At 43.8% G+C, this 18,355-nt stretch overlaps 1 protein-coding gene across 1 annotated transcript in view; it reads right to left on the bottom strand.

Moving 5' to 3' along the window:
* Nucleotides 1-18,355, bottom strand: part of LOC309568069 (uncharacterized protein) — a gene marked incomplete at its 5' end in the record, with an annotated part of 109,541 nt that overhangs the window by 44,919 nt on the left and 46,267 nt on the right. Inside the window, one exon of the mRNA XM_082273639.1 lies at nucleotides 5,665-5,820. Within this exon, the coding sequence (XP_082129765.1) occupies nucleotides 5,665-5,820 (156 nt within the window). The remainder of the gene's footprint in view (nucleotides 1-5,664; nucleotides 5,821-18,355) is intronic.

Raw genomic sequence — 18,355 nt, 5'->3', positions numbered from 1 at the left:
GTCATCGCATATTGGTATCGCCACATTTTTTTTTTACTTGACAGGTACTCTTGTGGAGAGATCTGGGGGTCAAAAGACCCCAAATCCCTCCTCTGCACTTAAAAGCATTCAAAACGCCAAGTTTGGCTGTTTTGAATGCTGTCATTTTTTTTAATTTGGCACCGAGTATCAGGAAGTGATGTCATGACATCACTTCCGTGTTTTTGCATGGAGACTCGATCAGAGCCGGATGCGGCTTTGATCGGGTCTTTGGCAGCTGTGCAGGCTGGTTGCCCGGGTCTCCCGGTGGGACGGGAGACCCGGGCAAGCCGCCGAAGGCAGCGGGAGGGGGGGGGAGGACGTCCCCTCCTGCTCCTTGTAATGACAGCCGTGCATCTTCTCAGCCGCATCCGTTGTCATTACAAGACAGCCAACCATCGGCTATGGACGCCGGTTCTTTAGCTGCAGGCATCACTCCAGTACAAGCACTTTCCGAAATATTGGTAATATCGGCCAATTTCCGATATATCGGGGAAAGTGCATATCGGCCCTCGATATATATATATATATATATATATATATATATATATATATTTATATTTTTTACTATTTTCGGCTATTTTCCTTTGATAATAAAAAAAAAAATGTAACTGAGATATCCATTACTATTAACCACCAAATAATAGCCAAATTTGCTGAAAAAAAATCAAGGTATTATCCACCTGGATGCACAAATTAGTCTCTTGCAGAGAAAAAAAAAGTGTAAAAAAAAAAAAATGTAATTAATAATAATAAAAAAATACAAAAAAATACCTAGACCAAGGTTTGATCTAGATCAGTGCCAGGGTTAGTGTTTGAGTCAAGGTCAGGGTCAGTATTTTTATTTTTTTTTACAGAATATTTTTTTTTTTTTAAATTAGTATCATTGTCAGTGTGTTTTAGGTAGGATTAAAAGAAAGCAATGGGCACTACTAATTTTGGGTTGTACTACGGGTACAAACATCAACTAACATACACATGTGTGGTATCACTGCAATAGTCAGGAGCAGGAGAATTTAATTTGGGCTGTCCTTACGGTAGTACCAACAAATATACAGCTAAATTAAAAAAAACAAAAAACAATTATATTATATATAAAAAGTAAATAAATTAAAAAAACTATATTATATATATATATATATATATATATATATATATATATATATATATACATACAGTGCATTGTGAAAGTATTCGGCCCCCTTGAACTTTTCGAACTTTTGCCACATTTCAGGCTGCGAACATAAAGATATAAAACTGTAATTTTTTTTTGAAGAATCAACAACAAGTGGGACACAATCATGAAGTGGAACAAAATTTTTGGGAAATTTCAAACTTTAACAAATAAAAAACTGAAAAATTGGGCGTGCAAAATTATTCAGCCCCTTTACTTTCAGTGCAGCAAACTCTCTCCAGAAGTTCAGTGAGGATCTCTGAATGATCCAATGTTGACCTAAATGACTAATGATGATAAATAGAATCCACCTGTGTGTAATCAAGTCTCCGTATAAATGCACCTGCACTGTGATAGTCTCAGAGGTCCGTTTAAAGCGCAGAGAGCATCATGAAGAACAAGGAACACACCAGGCATGTCCGAGATACTGTTGTGGAGAAGCTTAAAGCCAGATTTGGATACAAAAAGATTTCCCAAGTTTTAACCATCCCAAGGAGCACTGTGCAAGCGATAATATTGAAATGGAAGGAGTATCAGACCACTGCAAATCTACGAAGACCTGGCCGTCCCTCTAAACTTTCAGCTCATACAAGGAGAAGACTGATCAGAGATGCAGCCAAGAGGCCCATGATCACTCTGGATGAACTGCAGAGATATACAGCTGAGGTGGGAGACTCTGTCCATAGGACAACAATCAGTCGTATACTGCACAAATCTGCCCTTTATGGAAGAGTGGCAAGAAGAAAGCCATTTCTTAAAGATATCCATAAAAAGTGTTGTTTAAAGTTTGGCACAAGCCACCTGGGAGACACCAAACATGTGGAAGAAGGGGCTCTGCTCAGATGAAACCAAAATCAAACTTTTTGGCAACAATGCAAAACGTTATGTTTGGCGTAAAAGCAACACAGCTCCTCACCCTGAACACACCATCCCCACTGTCAAACATGGTGGTGGCAGCATCATGGTCTGGGCCTGCTTTTCTTCAGCAGGGACAGGGAAGATGGTTAAATTTGATGGGAAGATGGATGGAGCCAAATACAGGACCATTCTGGAAGAAAACCTGATGGAGTCTGCAAAAGACCTGAGACTGGGATGGAGATTTGTCTTCCAACAAGACAATGATCCAAAACATAAAGCAAAATCTACAATGGAATGGTTCACAAATAAACATATCCAGATGTTAGAATGGCCAAGTCAAAGTCCAGACCTGAATCCAATCGAGAATCTGTGGAAAGAACTGAAAACTGCTGTTCACAAACGCTCTCCATCCAACCTCACTGAGCTCGAGCTGTTTTGCAAGGAGGAATGGGCAAAAATTTCAGTCTCTCGATGTGCAAAACTGATAGAGACATACCCCAAGCGACTTACAGCTGTAATCGCAGCAAAAGGTGGCGCTACAAAGTATTAACTTAAGGGGGTTGAATAATTTTGCACGTCCAAGTTTTCAGTTTTTTATTTGTTAAAAAAGTTTGAAATATCCAATAAATTTCGTTCCACTTCATGATTGTGTCCCACTTGTTGTTGATTCTTCACAAAAAATTACAGTTTTATATCTTGTTTGAAGCCTGAAATGTGGCAAAAGGTCGAAAAGTTCAAGGGGGCCGAATACTTTTGCAATGCACTGTGTGTATATATATATATATATATATATATATATATATATAATTTTTTTTTACTATTTTTCTATTTTTGGCCAGATTTCCTCTGATAATAAAAACAATTAAGAGATATCTATTACCATATACCACCAAATGAAAGCCAAATTGGTCCTATAAAAAAAAAAAAAAATCAAGGTATAATCCACCTGGATGCACAAAGCAGTTGTGATGACATGTACGGTTTTACTAACTCGTCAAAGTTGCTAAATGGTGCTTAGGCATTTAGATTTGTTTTACCCTTAGGTGCAAAGAGGTTAATCCAGACAAACCTGGTTTAATTTAACCCCTTTACCACCGGAGGATTTTCCTGCTGAACATCCAGGCCACTTTTTGCAACTTGGCACTGTGCGACTTTAACTGACAATTGCGCGGTCATGTAACCCTGTACCCAAACAAAATTTATGTCCTTTTTTCCCACAAACAGAGCTTTCTTTTGGTGGTATTTGATCACCTCTGCGCTTTTTATTTTTTGCGATATTAATAAAAAAAGAGCAAAAATTTTGCAAAAAAATTGACATTTTCTAATTTTACAGTTAAAAAATATCCAATATATTCAATTTTTGTCATATATTTAGGCATGTAGCTAAATATACAAAATGTATTTAGCTACATGTCTTTGACAAAAAAAGTCTCAATGAGCTTTTTTTTAACTGCTTTAAGACCGGGAGATTTTACCCCCTTCCTGACCAGGCCATATTTTGCGATTCGGCACTGCGTTACTTTAATGGACGATTGCGCGGTTGTGCGACGCTGTACCCAATTTAACCACTTAAGCCCCGGAAGATTTTACCCCCTTCCTGACCAGGGGGTTTTTTGCGATTTTTTACTGCGTGACTTTAATGGACAATTGCGCGGTCGTGCGACGCTGTACCTAAACGAATTTGACGTCTTTTTTTCCCCACAAACAGAGCTTTCTTTTGGTGATATTTGATCACCTGTGCAATTTTTTGATCATGCGCTCTAAACAAAAATAGAGCGTCAATTTTGCAAAAATAACAATATTTTTCACATTTTTTTATATGAAATTCCCCCCAAAAAAATGTAAAAATCAAAATTTTTAACATTTTCGGCCAATTTGTTTTCTGCTACATATGTTTGGTAAAAAAAAAAAATCGCAAAAAGCGTATTTTGATTGGTTTGCGCAAAAGTTATCGCGTTTACTAACTAAGGGAAAGATTTCTGTCATTTTTGGTGGTTTTTTTTAATGAGTAATGGCGGCGATCTGTGATTTTTTTTGCGGTACTGCGACATTGCGGTGGACAGATCGGACCCTTGACTGACATTTTTGACACTTTTGGGGGTACCAGTGACATTACTGCAGTAATCAGTGCTATACATTTGCACTGTTACTGTAAAAATGACACTGGCAGGGAAGGGGTTAACTGTATTGGAGAGGGAGGGGTTAAGTGTGTCCTAGGGGCGTGCTTCTAACTGTGATGGGACATGTCTCCTATTGTAAAAACAGAGATCAATGGTTTTACATAGTAGAACCCTCTGATCTCCATTTTTACACAGGGGAGAATGACAGGCGGCTTTGTTAACATAAGCCGCCCGCCTTTCTCCTGCTCTACCGACGATCGTAGTGTGACCGGCGGACATTCGGGTCTGCCGGTCACACGCGCGGACTCCTCTGTGAAAGAGCCGAGGTGGGCGCGTGCCTCAGCGGGCGCGCGCTCGCCGGCTATTGGCTCAAAAGCCGGTCACAGGCTAGCGACGTAGATCTACGTCACTCTGCCTGGCCGGGGCTGACTGCCGCAGTAAATATACTGTGCGCAGTTGGCAAGTGGTTAAATTGATGTCCTTTTTTCCCCCCCACAAATAGAGCTTTCTTTTGGTGGTATTTGATCACCTGTGCGATTTTTAATTTTTGAAAAAAGAGTGACAATTTTGAAAAAAAAAAATATTTTTCACATTCTGATATATGAAAATCCCCAAAAAAAAATTATAAATCAAATTTTTTTTACATTTTAGGCCAATTTGTTTTCTGCTACATATTTTTGGTAAAAAAAAAATCACAATAAGCGTGTTTTGATTGTTTTACGCAAAAGTTATTGCGTTTACTAACTACGGGAAAGATTTGTCATTTTTATTGTTTATTTTTTTTTTTTACTAGTAATGGCGGCGATCTGCGATTTTTTTTTTGCGGGACTGCGACATTGCGGCGGACAGATCGGACCCCTAACTGACATTTTTTACACTTTTGGGGGGACCAGTGACATTACTACAGTAATCAGTGCTATAAATATGCACTGTTACTGTAATAATGACACTGGCAGGGAAGGGGTTAACTTTATTGGTGATCAAGGGGTTAAATGTATGCCTCATGCTTACTGAAATGTGTGGGGGGAGGGGATTGTGTGACATAGATCGCAGGTTCAGCTATGCTGAATCCTGTAATCTGTCACTGTTGGTCACAGAGGAGATCCGCCCGCTTTGTTTACACAAGCGGGCGGATTTCCTCACTCGATCCCCGACGATCGGGGAGGAGAGACGTTGATCACCACCGCTCCTCCCCTGGCCCGACTCCCGCTGTGACTGAATACAGCGGGAGCGTGCCTCCGGTGGCGAGTCTGGTGAGAGGGGGAGAGTCTGGTGACGTAGGTCTACGTCGCCAGACGGTAACGAGCCACTTTGCCGCAGTACCAGCTCAGTGAGCAGTGAGCAAGTGGTTAAAGCCCATTGCACCTTACCTTAACCTTCCATTCACTTCAATGCATTCCCCAAAAATGGCAAAATTTTTCTGAAATGTCTAAATTTTCCCCAACATTTCAATGAAATGAAAACTCCCAGTTTGGCTCTTTCCTATTGGCTTACCTTCATCAGAATGGTCATTCCTTCGCCGAAACTCTTCACGATTACACTTCCTGTATTTAAGTAAACCCATCTTCAATAGGCTGTACAGCGTGGTAACACCCCACTGGAGAAACAAGCCAATCACAGCCAACACCATTTCCATCTGCCAAGGTATTACTGCAAAGAAACACAATAAACACATTGTTACTTTTGTGTCTTTTCTGTTTCATCCAGCTTCTCATCACAAGGGATGAATCTGATATCACTTAAAGCAACCTTTATTATGAAATAAATGAAGAAGCCTTGCACCCCAAAAACGTAAAAAATTGCAGCTTCCCACCAGCTTAAATGTGAAAAAGTAATGGGATTACTGGCCATATCATCAGGTGAAAATAAAAAAGGAAAAGAAAAAGCCTAAATAAAAAAGAAAAACAAAACAAACGCAGCCAACCACATTTAAGAATTAACCACTTAAAGCGGAGTTCCAGCCTAAACACACCCTCACCTGTCCCACGGTCCAGCGATGCGCCGTCTTCTCCCTCTCTGCTCTGTGGCACCGGCATCACTGCTGTGGGCACCCGGCTGTGACAGTTTACGGCTTCACAGCCGGGTACGCACTGCGCATGCGCAAGTTGCGCTACGCGTCGTGATTGGCCGGCAATCTTCTGGGACCTCTGACATGTCCTAGAAGATTGCAGGGAGGGAGGGGGAAAGGAGAACTTCCGCTCAGGGCGCCGCGGCGCTCCGAGCAGAAGTGGGAGTGGGTACCTGTCGAAACTAGGTACCCGCTCCCCCCCCCTCAAAAAAAATGACATGCCAAATGTGGCATGCCAGGGGGTTAGAACTACCTAAAGCGGAAGTTCCACTTTTGGGTGGAACTCCGCTTTAAGGACCGCCCGCCTCAGTTATACTGCGGCAGGCTGGCCCTCCTGTGCAAACCGCCGTAGGTATACGTCGTTCATGCGCCTGCAGCTAGGGGGCGAGCGCGCTCCCATCTCCACTAGGCAACGGGGACTCCGATGCACAGGGCAGGTGGCTCCGATTGCCACCTGACACCCGCGATCGTTCCCCGCTGAGAGAGAAGGACGGTCGGCTGTTGTAAACACATCTGACCGTTCTTCTCTCTGGAATAATCACAGAGCTCCTGTGATCCTTCTATATAGGATCACAGGTTTCTATGGTCATTTCACAAGCCACGCCCCCCCACAGTTAGAATCACTCCCCTAGGCTCACATTTAACCCTTTGATCACCCACAGTGTTAACCCCTTCCCTGCCAGTGTCATTATTACAGTGACAGTGCATATTTTTAGCACTGATTACTGTAATAATGTCACTGGTCCCCACAAAAGTGTCAAAAATGTCAGTCAGGGGTCCGATCTGTCCGCCGCAATGTCGCAGTCCCGCAAAAAAAGAAAAATCACAGATTGCCGCCATTAAACAATAAAAATGACATAAATCTTTCCCGTAGTTAGTAAACGCAATAACTTTTGCGCAAACCAATCAAAATACGCTTATTGCGATTTTTTCACCAAAAATATGTAGCAGAAAACAAATTGGCCTAAAATGTTAAAAAATTTAGATTTTTAAATTTTTTTTTGGGGGGGGGGGGGTTTCATATAAAAAAATGTGAAAAAATATTGTTATTTTTTCAAAATTGTCGCTGTTTTTTTGTTTATAGCGCAAAAAATAAAAATCACACAGGTGATCAAATACCACCAAAAGAAAGCTCTGTTTGTGGGAAAAAAAGGACGTCAGGTTGATTTGGGTACAGCATCGCACGACCGCGCAATTGTCCGTTAAAGTCACGCAGTGCCGAATCGTAAAATAGGCCCTGGTCTTTGAGCAGCCAAATCCTCCGGGGCTTAAGTGGTTAACTGACCAGCACGCGGCCATGTGACGCTGTACCCAAATACAATTGATGTCCTTTTTTTCCCACAAATAGAGCTTTCTTTTGGTGGTATTTGATCACCTGTGCGGGTTTTATTTTTTGAGCTAGAAGCAAAAAAATAAAATATATATATTTTTTACTTTCTGCTATAAAACATGTCCAATTAAAAAAAAAATGTAACAAAAAATCAAATTTCTCATTATTTTAGGCCAATATTTATTCTGCTACATATTTTTGGTAATAAAAAAAAAATCCTAATAAGCGTAGATTGATTGGTTTGTGCAAAATGTTATCGCGTCTAGGGGATATTTTTATAGAATTTTTATTCATTTATTTTACTAGTAAATGGCGGCAATCAGCGATTTTTAAACAGGACTGCGACATTTGCGGTGGACATATCTGACACCAATACAGTGATCAGTGCGAAAAAAAAAAATTCTTCCCAATGACCACAAGTGTAAGGAGCGTTCTTCCCACTGACCATCACACGAATGTATCTTGAGTTGTAGATGTAGCACTACCCCCAAAAAAGCCACTGATTAATTGACTCCCCACCCCCCCCCCCCCCGGCAAGGGTTCTCTTCAAGAGCCACTGACATTCTCCTCAGCACTCCCATCTCCCACCCGATTCCCACTCAGCATGACTCATCCATATTTAACCACTTTAGCCCCGGAAGATTTGGCTGCTCAATGACCAGGCCACTTTTTTCAACCTGGCACTGCGCGACTTTAACTGACAATTGTGCGGTCGTGCAACGCCGTACCCAAACAAAATTTACGTCCTTTTTTCCCACAAACAGAGCTTTCTTTTGGTGGTATTTGATCACCTGTGCGATTTTTATTTTTTGCGATATTAATAAAAAAAGAGTGAAAACTTTCCGAAAAATTGACATTTTCTACTTTGACTGTTAAAAAATATCCAATATACTCAATTTTTGTCATATATTTAGGCCAAAATGTATTTAGCTACATGTCTGTGACAAAAAAATTCTCAATCAGCGTATTTTTATCCACTTTAAGACCGGAAGATTTTACCCCATTCCTGACCAGGCCATATTTTGCGATTCGGCACTGCGTTACTTTAACAGACAATTGCGCGGTCGTGCGGCGCTGTACCTAAATTTACGTCATTTTTTTCCCCCACAAATAGAGATTTCTTTTGGTGGTATTTGATCACCTGTGTGATTTTTAATTTTTGAAAAAAAGAGTGACAATTTTGAAAAAAAAAAAAAAACAATATTTTTCACATTCTGATATATAACATTCCCCAAAAAAAATTTAAAAATCAAAATTTTTTAACATTTTAGGCCAATTTGTTTTCTGCTACATATTTTTTTACTAGTAATGGCGGCAATCTGCGATTTTTTTTGCAGGACTGCGACATTGCGGCGGACAGATCGGACCCTTGACTGACATTTTTGACACTTTTGGGGGGACCAGTGACATTACTACAGTAATCAGTGCTAAAAAAAATGCACTGTCACTGTACTAATGACACTGGCAGGGAAGGGGTTAAAATCAGGGCGATCATAGGTTTAAATGTGTTCCCTGGGAGTGCTTTCTGTGTGGGGGGGGGTGCTCTGACTGGGGGAAGACAGAGATCTGTGTTTCTGCTTAGCATAAACACAAGATCTCTGCTTCCCCTCTCAGAGAATGGCGGTCTGACTTGATTTCATAGGCAGACCACCATTCTGCCTCTCCTGACAACGATAGGCGTGTCCCATCAGACCCATCTATTGGCTCTCGCTGTCCAGTCACAGCGGGAGCAGGTTGCCAGCGCCAGACCCAGTGCACAAAATCAGGTGCAGGTATGCGATTTCATGCAGGAGGATCGCCCTGCCGCAGGATATCTGCAAGAGGTCCATTAAAAAACATAAATAAATACAGCGTAGGGGGCCCCTCACAATCAATACCAGGCCCCTAGGGTCTGGTATGGATTTTGAGGGTAACTACTCCACGGCAAAATAAGAAAAAATATGAAAACCCGCATGGGGTGCCCCCCCAAATCCATACCATACCCTTATCCAAGCATTCAGCCTGACAAACCAGGAAAGTAGGGGGGGGGAACGAGCGAGTAACCCCGCCCCCTGAACCATACCAGGTCACATACCCTAAACATTGGGGCCCTTTTCCCCATGTGGACAGGGACAAGGGCCTCTTCACCGCAACCCTGGCCAGTGGTTGTGGGGGTCTGAAGGCAGAGCGAGCCTATTGGACTCTGGAAGTTGTGATCTGTGATTGGCCCACAGCAATCAAATAGTACCTAGATACCTGTAACATTTAATAAGCTGTAGCCAATCACAGATCACAGCCATAAGCAAGCTGTTCATTAATGTTAACCCATTTATGACAGCTAAGGCTTTCTCTCTGCTTAACAGGAAAGCAGTAGGTGAAGCATTTGAGCTCTCTGCTTATCAGGGAGCTGGATCTACTAGTTAGGCCTGTTCCATGTGTCCTGTGTGTGATTCATGTGGGCTGAGTGAGTGTCCTCTCTGTATCCAATGGAGAGGTTCATTGGACAGTGGAGGAAACCCAGCCAATGACACACAGGCTTTGATACCATCCTATGGGTTTGGCACAGAGAATGGTGCATCATGGGATGGGGTATAAAAGCCAGGAGCACATGAGGCAGGGGGTCTTTGGGCGGGAATGCAGGTACACCTTGTAAAATGTTTTAAAGGTGTACACAGGCGACCAAGTCGCTGCCTTACAAACTTGTACAACAGAGGCCTGATGGCAAAAAGACGAACCATGCGGCTAGGGACCAACATATGAAGGCCTCAGGAACCACAACAGGTACCAGCAAGTCCAAGGTACCATGGCACCCCCCCCCCCTGCAGAGTGCCAGGGCACTCCAGACACACAGCCACCGCAGGGACAGGGAATGGGGGAGGGAAGGACACACAGACCGGGCACCGCGCAGGCCAGGGGGATCTTCTGGGAGGCCAAATCCCATTATCCCCAGGACAGGGCTCACATCTCCACAAGGCCAGCAGGGGCAAAGGGGGTACGTTTACTCACCATACCATGGACCGGGTGGGCTCGGCTCCAGGCAGACTGCCTCCCACCCGAAGTGGGGGTGCTGCCAGCCGGCTCGCCCCCCTCCAGAAAAGGGGGACCATCGTGGCTAGCCCTAGGTCGGAACTATAACCTGCTCACGCTCGTAGGCCAGACTGGGGGACCATAAGGATCTAGATTATCCAGTGCCAAGCCCCAGCCGGCATCGTTGCTTGCAGATCACCAGAAAAATTCCTCCCTGAACACTAGCTAGCAAGCGAGTAAAGAGAAATAAAAGTAAAATATTCTTAAAAGAAATAAAAAACTGAGACCAGAGTCCCAGCAGGAAAGCTAGGTCCTACTCCTTCTCTAGGCAGAAACAAACTGATGTGCTGGGCTGTGGCAGTGGGGGGCTATGCTTGGAAGGACAGCCCCTAGGGCGTGTACATTCAAATTTTCCTGCCAAGACTACTCCTGATGGGAGGAGCATAACCCACTCAGCTCATGGAGATGAGGCTGCGTCTGTCGATGGACGATAGAGAAATATTGTTTTTTTTTACAAAATGTTCTGTCTTTTTTCATTTATATACTGTAGCAAGAAATAAAAAACCCAGTGGTGATCAAATACCACCGAAACCCTAAGTCTTTGCAACGCTCTGTTCCAGAGTTATAATATATCAGAAAAAATAGATCATACCATTAAGGCTGCATTCACATGTCAGCTTATAATCGCGGGCAGAACCGCCGCGGTTCCGCCCGCGATTCGGAGATTTATTGCAAATCGCGGGGCGCCTAGCGTTGCCCGTTGATTTGCAATAGCCCCCCAAACGCCGAGCGATGTTGCCGCGATTTACGCCCGCCGAATCGCGGCAACATCGCGCAAACAAAATCGCGGGACGCAATACGCTCCAAAAAAGTACATGAGCTTCCTTGGAGCGTATTGCGTCCCGCGATTTTGTTTGCGCGATGTTGCCGCGATTCGGCGGGCGTAAATCGCGGCAACATCGCTCGGCGTTTGGGGGGCTATTGCAAATCAACGGGCAACGCTAGGCGTCCCGCGATTTGCAATAAATCTCCGAATCGCGGGCGGAACCGCGGCGGTTCTGCCCGCGATTATAAGCTGACATGTGAATGCAGCCTTATACCATTTAATTAAAGTAACAGTAAATAAAAAAACGAAACACTAATCAAAAGTAGAAAAAAGTGCATTTTTTTTGTGTTATGTTTTTGCCTGTAAATTGCATACAAAATAAAACATATTCAGTTAGCCAATAAAAAACGCATACATTTTTACCTTCCTCCCTACTGTGCTGGCAGTTTTATAGGCGTATGCCTAATTATATTTTTAATTAAAATAAAAACCAATTTTATATTAACCGGTTGCCGACCAGCCGCCACAGATGTACTACGGCAGGCTGGCTCGTACAGGCAAATCGCCGTACATGTACGGCGCTCGCTCCTGGGGCTCTCAGATGCCCCCGGCCCCTCCTATGGTCTGATTCTGTTCAGAACTGATCAGTCATCAGGTCCAGGCCAATGATTTTTGGCCTGGACCTGCTGATCGGTCCTGACCAATGACAGACTGAGCTGTGCCTGTGTAATGTAAACACAGGCACAGAAATGATCCTCTCTTCCCTCCTCAAATCCTTTTTGGATTCCAGCGTGAGAGAAGAGAGGATCAAATGTGAGTACTGCACCAAGCACACACACACACACACACACGTAGATAGGCCCATTTAACCCCCGATCACCCCCCCCAATTAACCCCTACGCCCCCTGTCACATTGCACACTATATACAGTATATAGCAGTTTTCTATATTTCTGTAAAAGTGTGACTTGATTTAGCGCTAGCGACCGTTACTTATAGGCTTAGGATACCCGCCACCCCCCCCCCCAATAAAAATTTAACCCCCTGATCACCCCCAGTTATCCCCTTCACCCCCTGTCACATTGCACACTAGATACAGGTATATAGCGGTTTTCTTTATTTCTGTAATAGTGTGATTGTGACTTAATTTAGCGCTAGCGAGTTAGTTTCTGTCCCAAGTAGGTTTAGGGTACCCGCCACCCCCCCAATAAAGATTTAACCCCTTGATCACCCCTTCACCCCCTGTCACATTGCACACTATATACAGGTATATAGCGGTTTTCTGTATTTCTGTAATAGTGTGCCTTGTGACTTGAGTTAGCGCTAGCAAGTTAGTTTCTGTCCCAAGTAGGTTTAGGGTACCTGCCACCCCTCCCCCAGTAAAGATTTAACCCCCTGATCACCCCCAGTTAACCCCTTCATTGCCCTGTCACAGTGTCACTTTTTACAGTGTACAGTTTTTTTTCTGATCATTATTATTAGTGTCACAGGTGACATTAGTTAGCGTTAACGCTAGTTAGCGTCAGTCTAGGACAGCACAGATCCCCGCCACATAGTTAGAAATATTAGTTAATCCTTTGATTGCCGGTAACACACACATACACACACCAAACACCTCCATTACTAGCATAGTATCTGAACGGATCAATATCTTTCATCTGATCAGAACTATACTAGCTTCCCCAATAGTTTAGGGTTCCCAAAATGCAGCGTTAGCAGGATCGGTCACGACACCTGCCAGCACCTGCGTTTAGCCCCTCCGCCCACCCAACTCCACCCAGGCAAGTGCAGTAATCAATAGATTACTGTCACTTCCAAAAACACAACACACAAAACAGCAACGTTAGCAGAGTCAGGCCTGACTAGCATTAGCAGTTTTTTTTTTGTAGCGGTTGAAATAGTCCTTTGACAACCAGGTGCTTTTATACCTGTTAGTCATACTAGTGTACCTGTAAATTTAGTGGCTAAAATGTCCAAACGGAGGTATGCTAGTGAAGAGGCCTACAGGATACTGACCATGTCAGATGAGAGCGATGGGGAAGCCTCACTGGCAGAATCAGGATCAGTATATGAACCTGTAGACAGCAGTGGCTCCCTGACAGATAGCTCCGACCACTGAGGGGTCCCTGCTAAGGTCAGGCGTACCCGACCCCATTCTGGAGTTGCTGAGGTGCAGGATTTGCAGGGTGCTCGTATGGAGCAGAGTGTCGGTACTAGAGCCGCTCAAACTTCTGGTGAACTGGCAAGAACCAGTGGCCTACTACACCCTGGTCGTAGACAAACCAGCACTGCAGCAACACTTGGTGAGGTGGCGATTCCCATAAGTGCAGTTGAAGCTGGTGCGGTGGCTAGCACAAGTAGTGGCCTGCAGTCACCGAGAATTCAAACACAGGCCCGTAGAGCCCATAGTGCCCTCCCTGATGCGCTGGCATATCCTAATTGGCAGCCCCCAGATTCTACAGCGCCCGTACTTCCCCCATTCACTGCCCAGGGCGAGATACGAGCAAATTCTGCGGTTCATGCACTTCAGTGACAATGAACTCTGTCGTCCTCGGGGAGACCCTGGATATGACCGGCTCCACAAAATTCGGCCCCTTGTAAACCACTTCAATCAGCGGTTTGCAGCCTTGTTTACCCCCCAACAAGATGTCTGCATTGATGAGTCCCTGATTAAGTTTTCTGGCCGCCTTGCTATCAAGCAGTTTCTCCCCAGCAAGCGTGCCAGATACGGGGTCAAACTGTATAAGCTGTGTGACAGGGCCACAGGCTATACAGTTAGTTTTCGTGTTTACGAGGGTAAAGATAGCTCTGTGGAGCCCCCCAACTGCCCAGACTACATAGGGAACAGCGGCAAGATAGTTTGGGACTTGGTGTCACCCTTATTCGGAAAAGGGGACCATTTGTACGTGGACAATTTTTATTCAAGCGTGCCACTTTTTAGTTACCTGCTCGAATTTCAAATTGGCGCATGTGGCACCATGCGACCTAATCGCTGGGGCTTCCCCCAATGGCTTGTAGATTCCCAACTTAGTCGGGGGGAGAGAGCCTGCTTGAAGACTGACAAATTGCTTGCGGTGAAGTGGAGGGATACACGGGATGTTTCTGTTCTGTCCTCCCTTCACGCAGACACGACGGTCCAAATTCATACGGCAACTGGTGTTATGGAGAAGCCCCTCTGTGTCCACAAATATAAACTTATTATGGGAGGGGTGGACCTGAACGACCAGCTTTTGTTGCCGTATTTAGTTGCCCATAAGGCCAGACGCTGGTACAAAAAAGTGTCTGTTTATTTATTTCAATTGGCTTTGCTGAACGCTTTTGTGCTATACAAAGAGTCAGGTCGAGCTGGATCCTTCCTCCAATTCCAGGAAGAGATCACCAGTGCCTACCTGTATTTAGGAGGTGTTCCTGCCCAACTTCCATTACCAGATGCAGTGACCTGGCTACATGAGAGGCATTTTCCTTATGCCATTCCGAGTACCCCTACCCAAAGACACCCCAAAGAAGATGTCGTGTCTATCGCAAGCGCGGATTTAGGCGTGACACCCGCACTTATTGTCCCTTCTGTCCTGGCCAACCTGGTCTCTGCATTGGGGAATGTTTCCAACGCTACCACACACTAGTGGATTATTAGCATAGGGTACAGCACCTCACACTTACACAGGGTCACGAAAGATGTTCTATGGCTATCGTCATTTTGAGAGACCCTAAGATGGAACGTTAAGTTGAGTTGAAGAAAAAAAAAAGTGTAAAAAAATAAATAAATAAAGTTACAAAAAAAATTACAAAAAAAGTTACAAGAAAAACAAAATAAAAAAGCCAAAAATAGTTGTCATTTGAGAGTTATTTTTCTGTTCTTACTCTGCTCTTCTACTCTTTCTACTTTTACTGTTTCTCATTGGTAACCATTTTTTACTTTTCAGGTACCAATGTAATGTTTTATTTCTATTCTATTGTTAACCAGTTTGCCTTGCAGGTAAACTCATCAGCTGCCACATTGATTTTATATATTCTGACACAAACAGCGTTTGCGCTCAATATATATGGAAATCTCTGATGGCAGCGCTGTAGGAGGTGATTTCTCCACCACAGTTAAAAAAAAAAAATAGGTAAACATGGCGTTCGTCATGTATACCCATCATTAGAAAGTGGGTTGGATGTTTTGGGTGGCTAATGATAATATTTCTTCATCCACATCAATTAAAGTGGATGAAGGAATCTGTTAGGTTCTCTTTTTTTCGTTTAGCCCACAGGCTGCATGAAAAAAAACCTAGACTATATGCCAAACAAGGACCAGCATTGTACTGGTACGTTGCTGGACTTTGAGTGGTTATACCAGGAGGATGCCTGCAGATTTAGGCATCACCTTGGTATAATTTTTTAAAGCCAGCGGTCGGCTTACATGTAAAAGCTATCCTAGCATATAATTAGCCTCTAGACTGCTTTTACTGCTTTGCCTCCCCCCCCCCCCCCCCACCGCCTTCCGCTGTTTTTCTTGGGCTCTCCTGCCCCACCGGTTAACCTGAGAGTGCAGCCGGTGGTTCCATTATCTGACTCTAGAACTGATTAGAGACGAAAATGGCTCCATCATCTCTATGGCCTAAGATACCGGAAGCTACAAGCATTTCATGACTTCTGTTTCGCCAGAAATAAACAGCACCATTGGGAAATTGGGAAAGTATTTTATCACACCAATCTTGGTGTGGTCAGATGCTTTAACCACTTGCCGACCGCCGCAAGTACATATACTAGCCTGTGAGGCTCTGGGGAGCGAGCGCGCGCCGCCGGAGGTGCGCTCCCGCGCGGTCACGGACCCCCCTCCCCCCCCCCCGCGCGTGTGTCACTCGGCGATCGTCGGTGCAGAGGGAGAAAGGCAGGCGGCTGATGTAAACAAGCCGCCTGTCATTCTCCCCTGTGTAGAAACAGTGATCATACGGTTCTGCTATGTAGGACCGTTGATCACTGTTCCTACACCTCAAGCCACAGCCAATCACAGTTAGAAGCACGCCCCTAGGGGCACACACCACCCCTCCCTCTCAAAAAAGTTAACCCCTTCACTGCCAGTGTAATTTTACAGTAACAGTGCATATGTATAGCACTGATTACTGTAGAAATGTCACTAGTAACCCCAAAAGTGTCAAAAATGTCAGTCAAGGGCCCGATCTGTCCGCCGCAATGTCGCAGTACCGCAAAAAAAATCGCAGATCGCCGCCATTACTCGTTAAAAAAAAAACAACAAAAATGACAAAAATCTTTCCCATAGTTAGTAAACGCAATAACTTTTGTGCAAACCAATCAAAATAAGCTTTTTGCAATTTTTTTTACCAAACATATGTAGCAGAAAACAAATTGGCCGAAAATGTTAAAAAATTTTGATTTTTACATTTTTCTTTTTGGGGAATTTCATATAAAAAAATGTGAAAAATATTGTTATTTTTGCAAAATTGTCGCTCTTTTTTTGTTTATAGCGCATGATCAAAAAATCGCACAGGTGATCAAATACCACCAAAAGAAAGCTCTGTTTGTGGGAAAAAAAGGACGTCAAATTCGTTTAGGTACAGCGTCGCATGACCGCGCAATTGTCCGTTAAAGTCACGCAGTGCCGAATCGCAAAATAGGCCCTGGTCAGGAAGGGGGTAAAATCTTCCGGGGCTTAAGTGGTTAAGGTCAGAGGAAAGATCTAGAGTCTAAAAGACCCCAATTTTTTTTTAAAAAAAGAGTACCTGTCACTACAGATTGCTATCATAGGGGATATTTAAATGTGTTAAATTAACAATAAAAATGATTTAAAAAAAATGAAAGGAAAGGTGTAAAAATAACATAAAAAAAGCTAAATAAATAAAAAAAAAATTCAAGCCCCCCTGTCCCCCCGTGCTTGCACGCAAAGGCGCACGCAAGCGTTGGTCTAGTGTCATATGTAAACCGCAATTGCAGCATGCATGTGAGGTATCGCCACAAACGCCAGGTCGAGGGCAGTTATTCTTGCAGCAGACCTCCTCTGTAAGTCCAAAGTGGTAACCTGTAAAGACTTTTAAAGGCTTTTAAAAATGTACATAGTTTGTTGCTGCTGCACGGGCGGTCACAATTTTAAAGCATGTCATGTTTGGTATAAAAACTAGGAGTAGGATCAAAATGTAACCCACTCACCCAGCGCTCAAAATGTCGAATAGTTATCCTACTTAAATGAAATCTAAGAGGAAAATAAGCTGCTGCTATATATACATAACTAATATCAAAAAGGTGTATTCAAAAGGTAATCCTACCGCTTATAATGTACACAAAGAGCCACTAAGGAATACACTAGCAGCGCTGGTATATCATAAAAATACACTGATTAAGGCAAAAACCATAATTACATAAGTATGATAAAACTCAAAGGAATAGAGTCCTTGGTACAATCACTGATGTAAACAGTAAAAGATTGTTCATGCACACAGTCCAAAGGAAAATTGGGATCCAAGTGTTTGAAAGATAATCAGATCGTCCACAATCATGCATACGACATGCAGAAAGCCTCCACCTCACCGCTGTGCACGCCTTATGGTCAGTGGTGTATTTAGGTTTTGTGCTGCCCTAGGCCTGACTAAACTTGTGCACCCCCTAATTTAAATATGACGCACCCCTTCTTGTAAAGGCCACACCTCTTCCTATTTATAACCCGCCCTGTCATCTGTAAACCACAACCACAGTCTATCAGTGCCCATCAGTGTAGCCTCATCAGTTCCCATAAGGTCAGCCTCAGCAGTGCCCATCATCATATCATACCATATCACACCAGGAGGTAGCAGTGTGACCGCTTTATGGGGGTGCCAGACTGATTTGCCTCCTGGACCCTGCCCTCCAGCCCAATTTGCCCTATAAGACTGTCACTATACTAAAAGTGTGTAGCGCAAGCCGTCAGGGACTCTTTTTAGTGGGGAAGGTGGGAGGAGGTTGTTTTTATCTCGTGCGTGGTG

Source organism: Pelophylax lessonae (genome assembly GCF_965119305.1).
Source record: "Pelophylax lessonae genome assembly, chromosome: 1".
NCBI classification, from domain to species: domain Eukaryota; kingdom Metazoa; phylum Chordata; class Amphibia; order Anura; family Ranidae; genus Pelophylax; species Pelophylax lessonae.
This window is presented reverse-complemented; position numbering and strand designations above follow the sequence as displayed.